General features: G+C 33.6%; 2 protein-coding genes across 3 annotated transcripts; both read left to right on the top strand.

Moving 5' to 3' along the window:
- Positions 1-1,410: 1,410 nt before the first annotated feature.
- LOC109151203 (protein indeterminate-domain 2-like) lies at positions 1,411-4,564 on the top strand. Its single transcript, XM_019299124.1, has 4 exons — positions 1,411-2,129; positions 2,203-2,599; positions 2,728-2,948; positions 3,489-4,564. The coding sequence occupies exons 1-4, from the start codon at positions 1,991-1,993 to the stop codon at positions 4,259-4,261; spliced, it is 1,530 nt and encodes a 509-aa protein (XP_019154669.1). The 5' UTR covers positions 1,411-1,990; the 3' UTR covers positions 4,262-4,564.
- An 8,816-nt stretch (positions 4,565-13,380) lies between these two features.
- LOC109151201 (probable Xaa-Pro aminopeptidase P) lies at positions 13,381-22,307 on the top strand. 2 transcript variants are annotated; one of them, XR_002049264.1, is made up of 16 exons: positions 13,381-13,625; positions 13,786-13,849; positions 14,693-14,832; positions 16,955-17,239; positions 17,329-17,451; positions 17,592-17,879; positions 18,602-18,688; positions 18,865-18,932; positions 19,368-19,434; positions 19,721-19,855; positions 19,990-20,070; positions 20,627-20,681; positions 20,812-20,916; positions 20,995-21,066; positions 21,161-21,229; positions 21,372-21,464. XR_002049264.1 is itself a non-coding variant. In XM_019299118.1 (16 exons), the coding sequence occupies exons 1-16, from the start codon at positions 13,530-13,532 to the stop codon at positions 21,968-21,970; spliced, it is 1,953 nt and encodes a 650-aa protein (XP_019154663.1). In that variant the 5' UTR covers positions 13,383-13,529; the 3' UTR covers positions 21,971-22,307. The 2 variants fall into 2 exon arrangements, 1 of the variants encoding a protein (XP_019154663.1); XM_019299118.1 differs by lacking the exon at positions 21,161-21,229 and adding an exon at positions 21,809-22,307 and having other exon boundaries at positions 13,383-13,625; positions 21,372-21,496.
- Positions 22,308-22,550: the final 243 nt, after the last annotated feature.

Genomic DNA, 22,550 nt, shown 5'->3' with positions numbered 1-22,550 from the left:
ACATTATCAAAAATAGCTTATAACTTATTAGTAGCTTAAAATAAACTATAAGCTCCTAAATAAGCTCGGCCAAACAGAGCCTTAGAGTGCACTATTTAAAAAAATAAAGCGGATAGTTCTTATCTCTTCAACCAACTCCTACATACTTTATACTTACACACATGTCAGAGTTGTAGCGAAAAATATACTCACCCTTATTTCTCTATCAAGACTCAGAAATTTGATTTTTTCAGAGTTGTAGCGGAAAAGATACTCACCCTTATTTCTCTATCAAGACCCAGAAATTTAATTTTTTTTTTCCAAATTTAGATTTTATTACCATACAACATATATTCTTTCTTTCTATCTATCTATCTATATAATCCTTAATTTTGGAGAACTGAAAATATATTACACCTTATAAAAATGTAAATATTATATGTAGTGTTTTAATTTTTTTCATTTTTATTTTGTGTGTAAATCCAATCAACGGCGGCCACTCTGACTTTAATACCATCTTTTTTATTTATTTTTTTCTGTTGTTGTCAAAATTCTTTTTTTTTATTTTTTTATTTTTTATTTTATACCCTCTCCCATATTCTCTTTCATAATCATCACTCTTACAAAAACTCCTCAAATACCGCACCGAAGTTCAACTATTATGGATGCTCTAATTATTATACTTATCGTATAAAACAATAATAAATGAGGTGCCTCGAAAGGGGCGATCGAGTCGGTGGAGTATGATATTGTATTTGAAGGTTACAAGTTCAATTTTTGTTAATATCCTCTCACTTAAATATGTCGCACAAGATCTTTCTAATACGATTAGTGGTTTCAGTTTCCCTTGTTACAAATAAAAAGCAGTAAAACGACAATAAGAGTATAAGACCATGGCATACCGTGAATCTCAGATAAACCTTATTGTGCATTTGGCGTACCACACTTTTGGGTATAGAACTAATATACAAGTATTTGGAGTTGGCAAGAATTGAGATGATTTAGCGATTTATCTCTTCCACTAAATTTATAGGACAAGAGCGATGATGCCCTTAGGGTTAGAGTACACTATTAAAAAAAAAAAAAAAAAAGCGGATAGTTCTTATCTCTTCAACCAACTCGTACATACTTACACACATGTCGGAGTTGTAGCGGGAAAGACACTCACCCTTATAAATTTGATTTTTTTTTTCCAAATTTAGATTTTATTACCATACCACATATATTCTATCTATATAATCCTTAATTTTGGAGAACTGAAAATATATTACACCTTATAAAAATGTAAATATTATATGTAGTGTTTTAATTTTTTCATTTTTTTTTGGGTGTAAATCCAATCACTGGTTAAGTAACTAACCCTAGTTAAATTAAATTGCTTAAAGATTAGAGCTACTAGTACCCCATCTTTATCTGACTTCTGAGTTCTGAATTCTGAGCTGAGACTAATTATTTTATCCCCAAAATTTTGATTATTTGAACATCCCACACATATACTTTTCTCCGAGTAAGACAGAATACCCCAACTGAGACGACTTTTCAGTTTCAGTCCCTCTGTTCCCACTCTTCTCATTTCATCATTCTCTCTATAAATTTGGTAGCCGACAATTTCTCCGACCAATCTTCTCTTTCATCGCCCGCCCGGAATTCTCTTCACTTGGCTTATCCAGAAGTTTCGCCGGGAAATCAAGATTTTTTTTCTGAGATTCGAGATTTTAGTTTGAGCTCCTCCTAAAATTTGCTTAACTTAAGCTGCTTTTTTGTTTGTTTGGAAACCAATTTGCGTGAAGATTGAATTTCACCGTTTTGCATCGCCGCCGGTGGGTTTGTTTGCCGGATTTTATTGTCTGCTGAGCTTTGAGTTGATTCTTTGCCGAAATTATTTGTTGGTCAGAGCTGGGGGTTGACTGGTAGATGCTGAGAAAGCTAAACCCTAGAAAAGTTTCATCATAAATGTCCAAAAGTTTCCCTTTTTAGCGACCCCAAAGGACCGTGGAACATCTGCGCCGCCATGCCGGTCGATGCCGATAACTCCTCCGCCGTGAACGACTCCACCGGTTCCGGCGAAGCCAGCGTCTCTTCATCTGGGAATCAAGCGGCTCCTCCAAAAGCAACCAGCAAGAAAAGGCGAAACCTCCCCGGAATGCCAGGTAATCCGTTTGACTGTAAAGCTAAGTATTGGATTTACCAAAATCTGATTTTTATTTTTTCTGGGTTTTCAAGATCCTGATGCAGAGGTGATTGCTTTATCACCCAAGACTCTATTAGCTACAAATAGATTTGTTTGTGAAATCTGCAACAAGGGGTTTCAAAGAGACCAGAATTTGCAGCTTCACAGAAGGGGTCACAATCTGCCATGGAAGCTAAGGCAGAGATCAAGCCAGGAGGTGAAGAAGAAGGTTTATGTTTGCCCTGAACCCACCTGCGTTCACCATGACCCTTCTCGAGCTCTCGGCGATTTGACCGGAATCAAGAAGCACTTCTGCCGGAAGCACGGCGAGAAGAAGTGGAAGTGCGATAAGTGCTCCAAGAAATATGCAGTCCAGTCTGATTTGAAGGCTCATTCCAAGATTTGTGGCACCAAGGAGTATAAATGTGATTGTGGGACTTTGTTCTCAAGGTCAAATTCTTGATTCCTTATTATATTTCTTTAAAAGAGAGAACAAGCTAAAAAGTAGAGTTTTTTTGATTGGATACTGATATCTGAAGACTAGTTTTTTACCTTTTTTTTGTTTGATAATGGTGTAGGAAAGATAGCTTTATTACACACAGGGCATTCTGTGATGCTTTAGCAGTGGAGAGTGCTAAAGCTCAGACAGACATGGCAGCTCCAACTGCTGATGAGGAACCAGTCCCTCCATCATCTTCACCGCCACCGCCACCGCCAGCCATAGCCCCGCCACCTCCGCCACCAGTAACCCCGCAGTCAACACCTGCAATACCCTCGGTTTTGGCTGTTCAAAATCCAGGTAGTTCCAAAGTGTAAAGTTTCTAAATTTGTCTAGGATTTGGAATTTAGCATATTTGTCTTATATAAGCAACCCAACAAAAAATGTTGTATTTTCTGGGGTACTGATCTTGGAATTTACTTTGTTTTTGTCTATTATTAGTTCTTGTTCTTTTGTGATGCTTAGTAGATGCAACTTGTTAGCAAGTGAGAATTTCGTGTAAGAAATATGTTGGGCCAAGTCCAGCACTCTGCCTTTCGAAAATGTGGCACTGGTGTAGTGGTAAGCGTTTGATCTGAACAAAATAGCACTTGGATAGAGAATCAATTAGAATTTTCGAATTAAAAATTGAAACTTTCCTGTGCTATCATTTGAGAAGCAAGAAAAAAAGGTAGGGGATCTTCAGCTAAAAGATATTAGTAAAGTGTGTTTTAGAAAGGTGACTATCATTGATTCTTCCTTTACACTTCTTTAATAAGAAACGCTTAAACTTTTCCTGACATCTTTTTTAAAAAATATATCTTTTGTGTTTCCATTCACTAATGATCACTAATTATGCAGGGTTGCCGGAGAATCCGAGCACAAATCCTGCTGGATCCACCCCCAAACAGGTAGTGGAAGAAACGACGGTGATAGCAAGCTTAACCGGGAGCTGTAGCTGTAGTAGCAGTTCGAGCAGCAATGGAAGTAGTAGCAGCAGTGTATTTGCGTGCTTATTTGGATCGGCAACACCTTCGGGGACGTCTAGATCTCAGGCCTCGGGATTTGCTGACATGTTTCAATCCATGGGGGCTCCCGAGAAGACGCTTGAAATAGCACCTCAGCCATCGTCCAAAGAAACCGTATCTCTCTGCCTAGCAATGAACCACGGTTCGTCAATCTTTGGCCCGGGTAGTCAAGATCGAAGGCAGTTTGGTCCAGCACCCCAACCCCCGGCCATGTCTGCAACCGCATTACTACAGAAGGCTGCTCAGATGGGCGCAGCAGCAACAAACTCGTCGTTTCTAAGGGGGCTCGGGATTGTTTCCTCGTCCTCGCCTTCTAGACAAATTGAGACCGATGGGGCATCGTTGGCTACTGCAGGCCTGGGGCTCGGTCTGCCCTGCGATGGGGGTTCGGGTTTGAAAGAACTGATGTTGGGGACCCCCTCCGTCTTCGATCCCAAACATCCAACTCTCGACCTTCTGGGATTAGGGATGGCTGCCGGTGGAGGCCCTTCCCCGGGGCTTTCTGCTCTAATGACTTCCATGGGTGGGAACATCGATGTGGCTGCTGCAGCAGGATCATTCGGGAGCACAGATTTCTCCGGCAAGGACATAGGCAGAAGCTCGTGAGATTGATCAACATACCTCGTCGAGGATCAAACGAAGACGAGAAATGCCATAAATGAATCTAGCGAGGTACTAATGACTCTTTTGCTTTCCTTACATGCTATAAGGAAGAAATCCTAATCTTTCCACTGTAATATACCCCCCAAAAAAAAACAAAATGGAGGTGTTATTTGGTTAGAATGTAAGTATTATTAATAAATTATATTGAGTGGAAAATTAGCATCAACATTGTAGTTTTGTTATTGGGTGAGTGGATGATGCACTCTCCACAATTGTTGTATCTGAACAGCTCTATAATTACTCCCCCCTCATTTTTTGCCACCTAGTTGCGTTTTATGCCCCTGTTAAATTTGGTTTCCATATTGGAATAGGAATCGTAATGGGAATAAAATACTTGATAATGGTATGAACTTTTGTGAAAATATTTTGCAGGTTTGGTAGTAGACTGGAATTGGAATGATTGTCAATTACCAATATTAATATTTGGTTATGTATGACCTTATAATGAGAATAAAAATTTTAAAGATACACAAATAAAAAATCAAGGCAATTAATCTTAATATAATGACATCTAACATTAATATGAACAAAAAGCAAAAATTTAGAAGCACTAAATCAAACTTAAAAATTATATTACCAATGAGACAGAATGATACATTTTTTAATTAGGAAATGCGATTTTTAATTGAAGGAGTAATCAAATTCCATAGTTGTGTTTTAAAATGTTAACGAAACACTGACTATGATTTTGATTCACATTCTTAGTGTGTAAAACCATGAACCATTTGTTAAGTAATTGTTTCTGGATTCGTTCAAAAAGTTTGGGATTCCGAATCTCATTAAAAATAATCAGAGAAACATATTATGTATATGTAGTTAACATAGTATACATTCTATTTATTTACAAACACATTATTAATGGTAGGTATAAAATATGTTAGTTATAAATACATAAGTTTTGGTATAACAATTGACTATAACCTATTTGTCTCAAGAATTAACATAAAAAAGAACAAGGATTTGAGCAGAAGTGACATAATTTGGAGATAGGTATAAGTCAACGATTTAAGTCATTTAACTATGATTTTTATTTTTTGGTTAGGTATTTTGTCCTAACTTGTAGTGTTGGCTTTAATATTCGTCGCCTGCACCTTAAACAATGCTAAATGTAAACGTGTCTCTATCCTCCAACCAGAAAATTATTTGTTACACTACAGGAAAGTTTAATACTTTGTCATCAATTAAATTTATGAAATATTTCAAGTAATGTATTTGATAGAATAACTTTGTAAAAAATAAAATAAAATAATTACTATATTTGGTATTACTTAGAAACATAATAATGAAATTACGTAAAAAAATAATAATTAAGATGCTTAGTTTCTTTAAACTTTTCTAGAATTTTTTAAAAATATTTAATATATCCTTGTTACATACAAACATTAAAAAAACATAACGATGAGAATTTAATAAATCATCACTTGTAAATTAATAAATTATATGTCAAAAAAATCCAGATTGCAACAAGAATAATCAAAATACAATACAGTATATATGTCAAAAACTGTTGAGAGAGACAAATTTTTTTGATAAATAGTGTTGTTATCTTTCGCAATGGTAAGAGGGACAAATTTCTTATATTTAAAAGGGACTTTAACTTACACTAAAAATTATAAATATATAATTGAATAAATTTGGAAGATTCTCAATCACTCCCAACACTGAGGTTCAAACTCATAACCTTTCAAATGAAAGTCCAATCTAGGTATCATTAGACCACATAGTCTTGGTATCTAGTGAGATTTACTTTCCTTGATATCATGAAATTAGATTATCACTGAACCAATTTTTTCTAAATTAAATGTTGCACAATACATAAGAATAATTTTTCACCTTTTTAAAATTTTAGACAAATTTAAACTTTCCCGTTTACCAAATGCCATAAAAAAGTTATCCCCAAACTTTCATAGTTATCACAACTGTGATTCTTGCAGAAATGCAACATTTTGAATTTCTGATTCAAGAAATGATAAAATGGTAATTTTTTTAGTAAACGGTTGAATGGCAGAAATGTAACGGAGAACTAATTATAAGAAACAAATAAAAGTTAAAAATGTAATGAAATAAAATTAAAAATAATAAAGCTAAATATGATAATGTCATAATAGTCAAATACTAAAAAGTGATATTTACTCCATAATAATATATAAATTCGCTAAATACTAAAAAGATAACAATATCATTCCAATTAATTACGTACCATGTACTGTGAATATGTGATGGTATTTCGGTTACCATTTCAAATGGGTTGTCATAAGTTCGAACTTTGGTGGTTGGGACTTAGATTCTTTGTGCTGAAAATGTTTGAAAAAGTATAAAACAGATATTATCTTGTAAAGAATCATGAGTATTTAAAAATAAAATACAACAATATACTATAAGTACAATTGTTAAACAATATGTTGCAAAATACAGTGAAGAAAGGGAAAAGAACAAAGAAAGATTAGCCGGCAATGATTAAAAGGAGATGGTTGTTGTGGGTAGAAAAGACATTAAGAGTATGGATTAACTGAATGTGGCATAGGCCATTAATATTTTGAAAAGAATCTGATGGCCATGTGAGGGCTCATAACAGAAACGCATCTGATACCAACAATTATTATTGTTATTATTTTTTAAAAAATACTAATTAATAGTAGCAACTGGTAGACTGAAATCGATTTTTAAAGGGAATTTTCAAATGTGTTTTATTGTTTTATAATAGTTGTTGGTCATTAACACTACATAAAATTAGATTATTTTTTGCATGAAGTCACGATACCATTGACGTCTGCACCTAACGGAGTTATTTATTTATTTATTGATGTATTTTTGTTTCCTCAAGTGTTAGTTTAGTAATTTGGGTTGATTTGATTTTCTGGCCTGGCCGTCTCGGTCAATTAAAGCGCAAATTATGTTGTGTAACCGTGTGCACCATGCATGGTGCAAACGATTGCAAAACGATACCGTTTATTATGATAGAGTAACGGTGTCATTAGTGGTACCGTTTAACTCCACCAATTAAATAATTTTATTTTATTTTATTTTTATTTATTATTATTATTATTATTTTTTTTTTTTTACAAAAGCTCCAATCGACGTGTAATTATGAATATAGTTATGCAAGTCTGAATATATAGTTATGAAGTTATGGATGTGTAGTTATGCAATTATGGATATGGTTCTCTGTGAACAAGCACATTAAGAATTATGAATATGGAGTTATGTAATTATAAATGTCTAGTTGTGAAATTATGAATATATGGATATGAAATTATGAATTTGTAGTTATTATTTCTGAATGTACTGTTGTTAAATTATGAATATATAGTTATGTAATTCTGGACATATAGTTATGTAATTCTGGATATATAGTTATGTAATTCTAGATATATAGTTATGAAATTGTGGATATATAGTTATGAAATTATGGATATATCCTACTGTTTGAATACGAAAGGAAATCGCCTAACGCCGTTAACGACGATCCGAACAGGATTTTTTTAAAAAAAATGAAACGACGTCGTTTTGCAACCGTGTGCACCACGGTTGCACAACATAACGATTGCAATTAAAGCTATGGATGGCAATGGGTCCAGCAATTATATCGTGGACCATGGTTCAAAAAGGGCACCATTTCTTTAAGTAAAGAAATAACAGTCGTTATAGTTTAACGTAACGCGTATTTTTGGTGTGTTAATTACCAAATGAAACTACAGTGTATCTAAACTGACACTGCCTCACGTATTATTTTTATATTATCAAATGAAACTGCAGTTGAATTGAAATGAAACTGTACTGATATCAGTTTTCAAAAAAAAAAAAAAAAACTGATATCAATTTCACATATTTGAGTGTATATTGTCTAGCAAAACTGAAGTTATATCAAAATGATACTATATTTGTGTTGAAATGAAACTGCAGTATATATAAAATGAAACTGAATAACATTTCACATATTTGAGTGTATATTGTACATTATATCGAAATGATAATGTAGTTGTGTTGTAATGAAACTATAGTGAATATAAAACGAAACTGAATAACATTTTCACATATTTGAGTGTATAATATCGAATGAAACTGTAGTTATATCGAAATGAAACTGTAGTTGTGTTGAAATAAAATTGCAGTGTATACAAAATGAAACTGAATATGTTATACAATCAAAGTTACTTTTTGCGGACGGCACTGAACATGTGCTGTTTCTTTTCATTAAAAGAAACGATACCGTTTTGATGCCTGGACCACAATGTATTGTGGACCGCAGTCCACAGTATAATTTGCCCGTCGGGATGGGTCAAAGATGCTACATCCATCACCCAATGCATCTTATATTTTCTCCACTCACTCCCATCCCCACCACCCCCAACTCGTATTGGGTGAGTTTTTTCAAAATCTATTCCCACCCTACCGAGTGCGGGTGTACACTACGGGTACCCACCACTTATCATCTTATTTTTTTTTTTTTTTTCAAAAAATAATATTTAAATTACTTACACATAATAAAATAATAAAATTTTACTAAAACATAAAATAATAAAAATATTTAAATATAACAACTAAATAGTTAATTTTTAAAAATAAATTTGGTAGCTTAGATATAAAAATAGTAAAAAGTTACACGAAGTTATAAAAACTTTTATAAATAACTACTCCATATATACTAGTATTTATTTTACTATTATATATATTCGCACGCACACATACATGGTGGATCGGGTGGAGTTCTAGGCGGGTTTTGTACATATAACCTGAATCCAACCCGACCCACAATGAGTTTCCTTGTTTTTAAAACCCACTCCAACCCACCACACACTATCACTCAAAAAAAAAAAAAAAAAAAAAAAAAACCGATGGAGAAATTTAGTTGTCATTTAACAATGTATTTTACAAATTATGAATTTGTCAACTCCAAATGATTCATCATTGTCATTTTGTTTAATTAGTAAGCATAACTATACAAATTTTAAATATATGAATATCTAGTCTAATCCCCGTCCCGTTGTCATCCCTAATTACAAGCTAAATAAAAGACCTATTAGATTTTAGCATGCGAGTTTATATATAAACTAAAAAGAGTATGAATGGAAGGCTATGTGATATTTTTCAATGCCAACTTTTGCATAAATTCAATTTAATATTTGTGCACACTAGATCTATATCACACAATAATGACTTTGCTATTTGGTTATTGCCTTTAGAATGGACCTTGTATGCCAAACTAAGATGATAAAATTAGATTTAAGCATTCTTTATTAAATGGTGAAATGACAAAAATTTAAATAAATGACTAATTGTAACAAGTAAATAAAAGTCAATAATGTAATGTGACAAAATTAAATGAATGAGAATGTCACAGTAGTTGATGACTAAAAGTGGGATTTGCTTGAAGCTATAATTATTTTTTGTTTTGAAAATTTCAAATTATGTTTTATTGTGTTATAGTAATAATGGATTATTAATGCTTGATATGCTAAACTTATATTTTGCATGAAATCACAAAAGAATTGAAATCTTCAAATTAAATCAGGTGGTGAAGGAATTATTGTGAAAAACTTTAGTTCTTGTAGCATGTTTCTTTACAAAATTTTAAATAGATGGTTATAGTAATAATATAATTACAGAATTTTACATTACAATTAACGACAAGAATCTGTATATCAACACTTGCAAACAATAGGATAAAAACATTCGATCAGAGTATGCGATACTCATTGGGTCAATGAAACCACGACTCACACATCGACAGGCCTCATGTTTGGCCTACAAAGCCATAACTTGAGGTGTCCAAGTCCATGCCTAGATCCCTATCCATGAATTCTATATTAGAAGAGTTGTATTAGAATTGAATTTGAAATTTTGGTGAAACTATCTCTTTTTACTTTTCATATTTTCTTTAATGAGTATATATATATATATATATATATATATATATATATATATATATATATATATATATATATATATATATATATATATGATTATTTTAAAATAGAGTTAATACCCAAAATCGTCCTCGACTATAGTGGTTTTTCTCAATTTCGTCCTAAACGACTTTGGTGACCTAATATCGTCCCAGACTTTTGTGTTTCGCTCAATTTAGTCCCAGATTTTTGTATTTTTGCTCAATTTAGTCCCTCATTTGTTATTCTGTCCATTTGGTGTTAAATAAATAGACAATTCAATAATTTTAATATTGGCATCTCTTTACTCATAGACATGTGAACTGCGAAATCCTTTTTTTTTTTTTTTTTTTACGAATTACTCCTAAAACTGCGAATATAAAATTTGATTTGCAAGTCCGGGAGTAATTCTGGGTATAATTCGTATAAGAAAGAGGAATTTCGCACTTCACAAGTTGAAAGTAAAGATACATCAATATTGACATTACTGAATTGTCCCTTAATTTAACACCAATTTGACGGAATAACAAATGGGGGACTAAATTGAGTGAAACACAAGCCTGGGACGATATTAGGTCACCAAAGTCGTTTAGGACGAAATTGAGAAAAACCACTATAGTCGAGGACGATTTTGGGTATTAACTCTTTTAAAATACAAACTTGTTCATGTAAGTATGTTAATGTGTGCACGAGCTAATCCCAGGTATTGTTGACAGTGTGCCCTGTGTGAAAATATGTTAATGTGTGCACGAGCTTTGATGGATGATTGTGATTTTTTCCTCCTACGCGCTGTGTGCATGTAAGTATGTTAATGTGTGCACGAGCTTTGATGAATGGTTGTGATTTTTCCTCCTACACGCTGTGTGCGTGTAAGTATGTTAATGTGTGCACGAGCTAATCCCATAAATTGTTGGCAGTGCGTCCTGTGTGCATGTAAGTATGTTAATGTGTGCACGAGCTCAAGTTTGTATTTTAAGGGGATTTGTATGTAAAGGGGGTTTGTATTTGAATGCAACTATATATATATATATATATATATATATATATATATATATATATATATATATATATATATATATATATATATATATATACGCGCGCACACACACACACTAATTTTACGCGCACATTATTGCGCGAATAACTAATGCCCAATGTTTATATTTAAATAATTATTTTAAAGTATATCAATGAAAGAGTATATATGAGAAGTTTATATATAAGTAATTGAATGTCGAATTTGTTTATTTAGATAGGTAATTCAAAGTATATAAATGCAAGATAATATATGAGAGATTCATTATAATTATCACTAAAATAAATGTTTGCAACTTTGTAAAAACGATAGTCTCAATACTAAGTCTAAAAATAATAGTCTAAATAAATATTACTTTTGATTTGAATTTCTCTAAGTCTTCTTAATTCTCTTTTGGGTAGCATTGTCATTGTCTTCATCTTCACTATTTGTCATTTTCTTTTTCGTTGGTAGTGTGTCATGTGCAATTGGGTTACTAGTGTAAGCATAGATGACAACGTCATGCAATGAGATTATGATGTAAGAAGTTGCGGATTTACCTTGTTATGTATATGACTGAGATCTTAGTTGTACTATGAACTCTTGATCTTGCAAGTGCCTATTGATATTTTGCAATGATAATTTCCCCCCTACATGTTTCGTGTGTAAGTATTGAATAAAATATTAATATTTATTATATTTGTAGAAGGTTCATTACTAGTACCTCATGTTCTATTTCCATAATTTGTTTAGTTGATAGTAACAACAATAACTCTACAAGTAGTCTGAATACTGATGCCGCAATGTGTTCAATTTTATCAACAATTTTCACATTCATTTTGACACCTGTTCATTTTCAAGTTCATATTTTTGGAATTAGTATGAATGAATGTAATATTTGATTTTGTGTGTGTGCGCGTGTGTTTTTTTTTTTTTTTTTTTTTCAATTTTTTTTTTATTGAATTGATACTAATAACATAATAATTACATACACATTGAAGGCGCATATCATAGTAATTACATATACATTGAAGACACATAACATAGTAATTGGTACAAAATATGTTAATTGTAGACACATAGGATGTTGGTTAACATGTTTAGTGCATGTAGTTAACATATTATGTACTTATGTAGTTATCATGTTATGTGCTTTCAATTTGTTTACATATACAAAAATTATTAACTGCAGATATATAATATGTTAATTGAAGCCACAATACATGATAAACCCTGGTCCATTATAGAATTTGACAAATCGGCACTATCACAAAGATGTGCAATTTATTTTTCTTATAATAAAAAATAAAAATACACCCAATAATTTAATCCGGAGTCATACTTTTGGCAATCGTTATACTGTGGACCCTGATCCTATACGACGTTGTTTTGAACTTTAATTTTAACGGAGACCGTTTGTTTTTTAGTTCGCGTTACATAGTTTTTATTTTTTATTTAAAAAAATACTGTAAAGCATGTTTCTGTGCATCATATTATGTGTTTATGTACATTATATTACGAAATTCTGTACCTTAAGCGTAAAGATTTTGTACCTAAAATTTATTAGTAGTTGTATAACACAAAACATATTATGTGTCATATTTTACAAATTTATGTCTTGTATTATGGAATTATGTGCTTATAGGACATAAATTATTTGCATAAATCAAATATGAGAATAAGTACAATAGAAAATATGTGTATGTATCTCGTGTTATGCGTTTCTGTACATCATGTTACGCAATTCTATATATTAAGCATAAAGATTATGTATATGAAATTGATTACTAGTTGTATAACACAAAACACATTGTATGTCTTATTTTACGAATTTATGTCTTATATTATTATGTAATTATGTGCCTATATGACATTAATTATTTACATAAATTAGATATGAGAATAAGTAAAATAGAAAACATGAGTATGTATCTCGCGTTATGCGTTTCTGACTCTTTACATCATGTTATACAATTTTGTACATTACGCATAATGATTCTGTGTCTAAAATAAATTAAAATTTGTGTTGAAACATAAGAAACGAAAAGTTACAAAATCTGTTAAAACTTAAATATCAAACAATGTCGTTTTGATCCTGGATCCACAATGCTGATATAAAATTATAAATTGCCTACTTTTGGAATCGATACTTGGAAGCGTGGAAGAATAATATCTCTGGGACTCTGGAAGGAAATATCAATTTAGAGTAGAAGACTCCAGCTAGTATAAGTAAACTACCGCTCTCTATCTTTTCCATCGTCTCAGGACTAGGATAATCCGTCAGAGCAGACACGCAGAGAAACAGGAATCCATGGCGGAGGAAACACTCGCAGCTCTTAGGTCACTCATGGCTTCTCATTCCCCTCCGCTCCACGCCTTGGTTGTTCCTTCCCAAGACTATCATCAGGTTACACTCAACTTCGCCCATTTCTATTCAAACACGCACTCTATCGGGAAGCATATACGCAATTCCCTTCTGTTTTTAATAAATTTTTGTTTTCGTATACGTATCTGTTAACGGATGTGTTCTGCAATTAATTTCTGTCTGTTACATGTTTCGAACTCAGAGCGAGTATGTGTCAGCGCGGGACAAAAGACGCGAATTCGTTTCTGGATTCACCGGAAGTGCTGGTTAGGCTTTTTTTTCCTTGATCGAATGCTTAATACTGATTTTGGCTACCTGGATTGTGGGATTTGTTTTGGCTTGTTTTAAGGCAGGTTGAACTAAAGAATCAGCCATTTGCATACAACTGTAGTAAAGTTTTTAGAGTCTGGTTAGTATATTGGAGTTGCAACGTATTGGAGTGGAATTACCTTGGAAATCAATGGTGGATAGGATTTGTATGATTTGAATCAAAGCTTAGATCCTAAGACAATTTATTAGGACCCGTTTCATGCAATTTATGCACTGTTAATTTCGTGTAAAAAGTCGTCCGGGGGATGTAATTCATGAAATTATGATTCCAAGGTTATGAACATACTAAACACAAAATGAATTAGAGACCAGAATTGCAATTCCTGTCCAACCCGATTTTGTATACTAAATGATGGTTAATTTGATCAGTTGGTACATTGTTGGTATGGAGGTGAGAATGGGATCAATCTGGTATAGGACTAGTATAATAATTCCTCAGGAATCACCTTTTCAATGAAATGGGATCAAATATGAGAAAGGAAATAATGATTCCCATCCAACCTCGTTATCTTAATTTTGTGTATTGACTGGTGTATTAATTTTGGAGATTTTGTTTATGGATAATATGCCCTTTAGTTGCTTTAAAACGTTGTATACTTGTATCAAACTAGAATAGATTGAGTACCTCCTTAATTTAAGCAAGTTTGTATAGTTGTGTTGTTGTCAGGAATTCCTTGCCTTTGGTTCCTTGATATTGCCATTTCACATTGTGTTATTCTCCTTGAAAGAAGACTTTTGCCATAATTAGTCTACTGCCATAATTGTTTGAGTTCCTACAGGTTTGGCACTTATAACAATGAATGAAGCACTTCTATGGACGGATGGACGGTATTTCTTGCAGGCAGCACAACAGCTCAGTAATCAGTGGAAGCTCATGCGAATGGGAGAAGACCCTGCTGTTGATATCTGGATGGCAGATGTGAGTTTCGTTTTGCTGCTTTTCACATAGCTCAATTGCTTACATTTCTTTGTATAAAACTATAAACTAAATAATTTGCTTTATCTTAAGTCTGGTTAAGATATGAGTTTGTTATCTTGCACTTTTTGAATTTGAATAGATATCTTGTACGTCTGTCTACATTAGTAGATTAGCTATATCTAGTATGCTTTTGGCTATTGTAGTACTAAAAATGGAAAAAAATTGAATAAATACAAATATACAGTTATAGATTTGTATTTATTTTTTTGAGCTTTCACTTGTAATTCCCTGCTTAGTGTTTGTCTGATTATTTTTGGTCATACTATGAAAACTAGTAAACTACCATCTATTAAGTATGCATCTAGGATTCTAGGGAGGGGCCATGGGTGGGGTTTGTAGGTAAATAAAGTAAAAAAGTTAAAATTATATTCAAAGATCTGAGATACACTCTAGAACTCAGTTGCATATTTAAGTACACTAAAGTTTTGGTCAACTGTAGATTGTTCTTCAAAGTATTGTGCTGGAATTAAAATTAATTTAATTTGGTAACTACTAACCTTACCTTTCTCCTCAAGCTTTGCACTGTATCACTCATTGGTGTATTTAAGTATTAAATCACTAAAAGTCTTTGATCTAAGTGAAAAAGTTTTATGCTTGAAATAACTTTAATTTAATTTGATTAGGAGTTAATACCTAAAATGGTCCATCGACTATTTTGAAATACCAAGATAGCGCTTCCTCATGATCCACCACTAGGGTTCATTATCAGCCTATCAATTTGACCAACACCTTGGTATATCAGATCACAAGCATTGTTTCCATCACTCAGAGGGGTAGTAGGAGGAGAGGAAACCTGAGAAGTTCCCTTTGGGACTTTGGGTTACCATTTTTTGACCTGATGCTCTGACCAGTCCAGCTACCTACCTGTGCCAGTGTGGATTGGGACGATTGTGACAGCACCAAACCCTTCTGCATTTCGAACAGGGGAAAAACACTCAGAACACAGCAGAGATTTTCATTTTCAATAAATAGAAGGTAAAAATATAAATAAAAGCAATAATAATGGACGGAGCACCTCCAAATGATTTAGAGTATGCATGGACTTGTCAGCTTCTTTGATGAAGGTCCGACTAAAGTGATGAGTTAATCCAGCGAGGAAGTCTTCCTTGGCACTCTCGTTCTCTGTGGAGCCGATGGCTGATTTAACAGGGGAGGAGCACAGATCATATGCAAAAACTGAGACCGAAGAATATATTTGAGCTGGGTATAGCTTAGGCAGCGGAGTATCAAGAGGAAGTGCTAGACTATTCATGTTCAGGTTTTTGGTCCGGAAATCTTAGGTTTTCGCCATTATAGCAGTGAACAAGGAATGAGATAGCGGAAGCAACATGATTTTCCAAGATTACACTCAAGCTCAACAGCCTTTCGCCGGAAATCTGATCGGAGGACCAAATTAGGTAGAATTGCATAATCAAGGACCTAATTTGGTAGAATTAGTAGTCGAGGACCAATTTTGGCATTTCAAAATAGTTGAGGAACCTTTTCTGGTATTTACTCTTTGGTTAGTATTTCCTTTTCTCTTAAAACTATCTGAGAGGCATGGTTCTGTTCAATGTCTCTCAATGATTTCTCCTAAGGATGATCAGAACACAAACCTATTGGTAGATTTTCTAATTCCATTTCAGAACGATGAGATTTTGCAACATCATTTGTTTAGGAATTTAAAAGAGAGCTTTCCTCAGTCATTTTCCTTAAAAAACCTGCTGTGAGCAAGAAATGGGGATTTTTTCCTTATGTCTTCTAAATTTCTCTCCTTTTTGCCTCTCTTTATTTTCCTTTTGTATCCAAATTTAGCATCACACCTAACTAAACAGGATTGATGATGGATAAATCAATTTGCAGGCTTCTGTCTTTCTACCTAACTATTTGGCTGTTTCATACCTTTTTGTCTTTTTATTTATTTATTTATGTATTTTGACTTGTTCTTACCAAATATTCTTACACAATTCCTTTTCAAGATTGAATGTATATGTCTTCTGCCTGTGACATTTCAAGGTGTATGGATTTGGTGGTTCATTATGCATTGTCCATTTTAATTGACATTTATTGTGGTGCTAATCAGAATTTACCCAAGGAAGCAGCTATAGGAGTTGATACATGGTGTGTATCAGTAGAAACAGCACACAAATGGGAACGTGTCTTTGCAAAGAAACAACAGAAATTAGTCCAAACGACAACAAACTTGGTGGATGAAGTTTGGAAAAGTCGGCCACCTGCTGAAGTAAATCCTGTAATGGTGCATCCATTGGAATTTTCCGGCCGCTGTGTTGCAGATAAGTTGAAGGATTTGAGAGAAAAGCTTGTGCAAGAGAAAGCTCGGGCTATCATAATAACAGGGCTTGATGAAGTAAATCTCTAACCCATAAACCTAAATCCACTTCTCTTGCAAATGTTGGGATTTCTATTCTTTACTAATTCTTCATGACTTTCATGCAGGTTGCCTGGTTATATAATATCCGTGGAACTGATGTGTCATATTGTCCTGTTGTTCATGCATTTGCTGTAGTAACACTAGTCTCAGCCTTCCTGTACGTTGACAACAGAAAGTTATCTTCTGAGGTTACCTTTCTGTTGCATAATCACATGCTTTACACATATCACTTCTTTTTTTGACATTGACTTTTAGACTTTGTGTTGCATTTTCACATACCTGGGTTTTTATTCCCCCCCTTCTAAAAGTATGAATAAATACTGTGCAGGTGACCTCTTTTATGGAGGAAAATGGGATTGAAGTGCGGGATTACGGTGAAGTTAGCAAAGATGTAACCCTACTAGCTTCTGACCAGCTCGTTCATTCCTCCTCGAGTAAGGGAAGTCAAACGAGCTCTTCATTAGGCGAAGAGACTAAGGCCAATGGATCTGCTGATAAGGGAAATGATCTCATATGGGTTGACCCTGGCCAATGCTGCTTTGCTTTGTACTCCAAACTAAATGCTGAGAAAGTTCGCCGCCAGCAATCACCTATAGCTCTAGCCAAAGCCCTAAAGGTAGTTACATACAAACTTGTTTTATGTAGATTCAGATATTGTGGAATGTGAATTGCATTCAATGCTGTTAATGATTAGTAAATGGAACTTAAGCCTTTAAACTGAATCCACTATGATCTAAAATCCAAAGCAATATGTTTTTGATAAATGCATTGGCATGTTGAAGGGTTTACTGACTTTCCAGTTTCTAATAGTCAAATATCTACTTGTTATCACCTGCTGGTTTGGATCATTGCATCTTTTACTTATTTTTATTTATTTTTGGGTACAATTGGGGGGAAATGAAATTGAACCTGAGATCTCTCATATGGAATCTCAGGCCAATATAACTGGACTGCAAGGTCCTTGGCCAGGGTATTATATCTTGATATTTCTTTCTGCATACTGTCCATGAATATATGTGCGTATATCCCCTCCTTTCTACCAGCATCTTGGTTCCGATCTGACGTGATTATAAGTTTCACTATTAGGATAATCTATTTTTAAGCTTTAAAGGTATCTACAAAATGAAATCTCATAATCTATTTATATGCTTGGATGGTATCTAGAACATGAAGTAACTGAACCCAAGGACGTGAAGAATAAAATTGTGGGAGTTTGGAATTTTGGATAGTTACACTAAAGTTCCATAGTTATAAGCTTTTTGAATGGTATGGTTTAATGATCATACTATATGTTTAATTTGCTGTTTATTTGCTGAGCATTCTGACTATTATTCCCAGAATCCTGTTGAGATGGAAGGATTGAAGAAAGCACATATTCGAGATGGAGCAGCTGTAGTGCAATATCTTGTCTGGCTGGATAAACAGGTGGTTGCTTTTTCTTCTTAAATGACAGGAATATATAACAGTATAACCTACCTATCTGAAATACATTTTTTTTTAATCTCTGCTTTATCTTATGACTTCTCTTTTTCCTTATACTTCTATTTACTTAAAATGGGTATTTAGATGGTTAAATTGGCCTAACCTATGTTGTTTTACAGATGCAGGAGATTTATGGGGCATCTGGTTACTTCATTGAGGCTGAGACAACCTGCCAGAAGAAACAACCGTAAGTTGACTTTTTTTTTGTGTGTGTGTGTGTGTGTGTGTGTGTGTGTTTTTTTTTTTTTTCTATTTTTATTTTTAAATAGTAATGGTTACTTTGGCATCTAGATTTAGATTCAGCATTATGATGGGGTCATCCCATGTTTAGGTAAAAGTAGCACCTTTATCAGGACCATTTAAGGAATTTTTTTTTTCAATGTAGTGCCAATCAGGCAGTAATGCATATTGTCACTTGAAATGATCAAGCGTATTCTGCGTTATCATTCAAAGAAATGAAAGCTTACTTGTACATTTTACAGATCTTCAACAAATATCAGTGATTTTAGAAAGTATTGATTGTCTGATTCTGATCCATGACATTAATTTCAATGAGCATTGGACATTTTCTCTCTTCCCTGTAAAATAAACTACTAATGCTTTTGATTGGTAACAATGTCAGGAATGTTTTAAAGCTAACAGAAGTGTCTGTAAGTGATAAGCTGGAGGAATTCCGTGCATCAAAAGAGGTAATAGCCCTTTGTCAAGTGACAAATTTATGAGGAAAATCTCTTCTTGTCATATAGCGATGCCCTCTATAGTTTAATGGTCAGGTGTGTAGAGCCAATTCACTATCTTTTTTTCGTGCAATATAGTGGAACAAACAGCATGTCTCAAGCCTTTCTAAGTAGTAAAATCAACCTTTTCTTATGTGGTTATTTTTTCTTTCTTTAAGTTGAATATGTTGTCATTTTTGGATGATGAAAAATATCATTTAGTTGACATTCTTGGAAAAATTGTCTTCTTTCAATTCAGCATTTTAGAGGCTTGAGTTTTCCTACTATTTCTTCCGTTGGTTCAAATGCGGCAATTATCCATTATTCTCCTGCTGTGGAGACATGTGCAGAACTTGATCCAGATTGTATATACCTATTTGATTCAGGAGCACAGGTTTCTCGTCCATCTTTTCTGATTTAAGTTTGTTGTTATTAGACAGCTATGTTGATGATGGTTGGTCTCTATTCTGGCTTACCTCTGTCTAACTTACACGTCTCTCTTAAATTGATGGTGTTATGTCACTGAAGTATCTCGATGGAACAACTGATATAACCCGGACTGTTCACTTTGGTAAACCCACACAACACGAGAAAGCATGCTATACTGCGGTATGTTGAACTTTGTATTAATATGATTCAAAAACCTTGCTTCATTTAACTGTGTATAACTGAAGTCAAGTTAAAATTATTCTATATTACCATATAGTATTTAAAGGAGCTTGATATTATTAGTGCAGTATCAAACAAAACTTCATTCTCTTTGATTTACTTATTTTGGGATGCAGCCATCAATTAATTCTGTAGGTGCTATTGCATAGTAAAGTTCGGAAACTGTACAATGCAATAAATTGTATTTTTTTTAAATGCCTAGCCAAGGGTGAAAAATACTGTTGGCCATCCATAGGATGTCTCTCATAATCACTAATTAATTTTGAGGCACATTATTGAGTGGAAATTGAACTTCAGTGGTCAAATTGCTGCTACTTGGAATTTTCTTTGGAACTCTTATCATAATGTGTTGAAAGGACAGTTACATGACATATTTACAGTATTTTTTGTGAGCATATATAATTTCATTACTCATCATTATTAGAAACTAAAATGCTTCTTCTGCTTTATCCGGCTATTGCCTCAGTGTTAAAAAAAATCTTTTGACTTTATGTAGGTTCTCAAAGGCCATATTGCGTTGGGGAATGCTCGGTTTCCAAATGGGACCAATGGTATGAGATTTTAGGTTTTTAGTGAAGTAAGAGATGGTAATTTAATTAGCCAAATCTTCGTTAAATGAAACTTTACTGGCATGTGGAGAATAAATTTACCCATTGAATTTACTGAACTACTACTTTATAGGGAATACACTTGACATTCTTGCTAGGACTGCTTTGTGGAGATATGGTCTTGACTACAGACATGGTACTGGTCATGGCATTGGATCTTACTTGAATGTGCATGAAGGTAAGTTTTGCTGTGTTATAAAGGTAAATTGTCAGTTCTTATATCAATGGACTACATCTGTCTCCACACACATGGCAGGGCCTCATCAAATCAGTTTTAGGCCAGCAGCTACAAATGTGCCATTACAAGTTTCAATGACTGTTACAGATGGTAAGTGGGTGTTGTTACCACTTTATTTTGAGCTCAACTATAATGTTTAAAAGTTGTTTATTTATTTATTTATTATAGCTGCCATATTTTACAGCTCAGCTTGGGTAGCTACCCAACTTGTGTTTTCACTATCTTTCATTTCATGATTCCCAATGGACCAATGGTGCTCAGCAACTAAACAACTGTTTTGCATATGCTTGTTTGTTTTTAAAAGACAGTTTGCTCTTCGCCTTGTTATGCATATAATGTTCATGTGTGTGTGTTGCAACTTTTTGAGACTAATATTCTGATATTATTATGTCCAGAACCTGGATATTATGAGGATGGAAACTTTGGTGTGAGATTGGAGAATGTGCTTATTATCAAGGAGGCTGATACTAAATTCAATTTCGGGGAAAAGGGTTACTTGTCGTTCGATCATATAACATGGGTAAGTTCTATTATTGCCCTTACATAAAAATACACGATATTTCTGAAAGTTTCTGTTTAGTGGAATTTTCTGGGACTAGAAAATGACTTGGTTTTGTAATTGCATTTCTTCACCCTGTAAAATAGTTTTGCATTTTGTATGGCTTCAACTACACAATCTTTATTTAGTTTGCGGTTATTAGCTTTAAAGAGAATGATCAAGACACAAAACCCTCGACAGTGACAGCTTGCTAAAACATAAAAATAACGTAAAATTAAATTTAGTTGGCTTTTTAATTGTGGTTGATAATCCTTTGATTGATCTGTTGTATAGGCACCATATCAGAGGAAACTGATTGATCTGAGCCTTCTGGTACCTGAAGAGGTTGAATGGTTGAATGACTATCATTCTAAATGCAAGGAAATTCTGGCTCCATATTTGAACGTCGCTGAGATGGCATGGCTGAGCAAAGCTACTGAACCTGTTGCCGCATAAAAGGCTCATCGTCCCATACAATTGTCGCTCTTATTCTTAATGCAAGGAAATTCTAGCTTTTATAGTCAAATCAAATGTGACTGTTGATTATGTGAGTATGCGAAATAGTTTGGTAATTGAAATATTTTAATTATCAGTAGTGTTTGGAAGAGTAGTTGATACTATCGATCACTTAAAAAATTGTTCTCTAGAAAGTTGTTTAGATGATGGAAAAAGGAGAGTTTCTACCTGTGTTGATTTTATTAGCTACTAGCTAGGGATGCTTTAATATGAAACCCAAAACAAAGTAGATAAACTTTGAAATATAAATAGACATGGGAGAATTTTTATGGGGAAACTGGGAAACTGTGTATAAGAATCATGTCTCTTTCTTTTTTTTTTTTTTGGCGGTGTTTAGTCAAAGAGTGTAGAAAAGTTTTGGTAGGGTTAGATGATGATTATGTTGTGTTTATTCCTTATTGAATGATAGCCATGATTGAAGAGATAACGGTTAATGGAGTGATTGGTGAGATGATGACCAAGATGATGGCTCTTAGTATATATCTCTGTTTAAATTGTAACGATTCTTATAATTATTTTC

The sequence above is a fragment of the Ipomoea nil genome, unplaced genomic scaffold, assembly GCF_001879475.1.
Source record: "Ipomoea nil cultivar Tokyo-kokei standard unplaced genomic scaffold, Asagao_1.1 scaffold2283, whole genome shotgun sequence".
Lineage (NCBI taxonomy): Eukaryota > Viridiplantae > Streptophyta > Magnoliopsida > Solanales > Convolvulaceae > Ipomoea > Ipomoea nil.
Note: the sequence above shows the minus strand (reverse complement) of the source record. Positions and strands in the feature narration are given on the sequence as shown.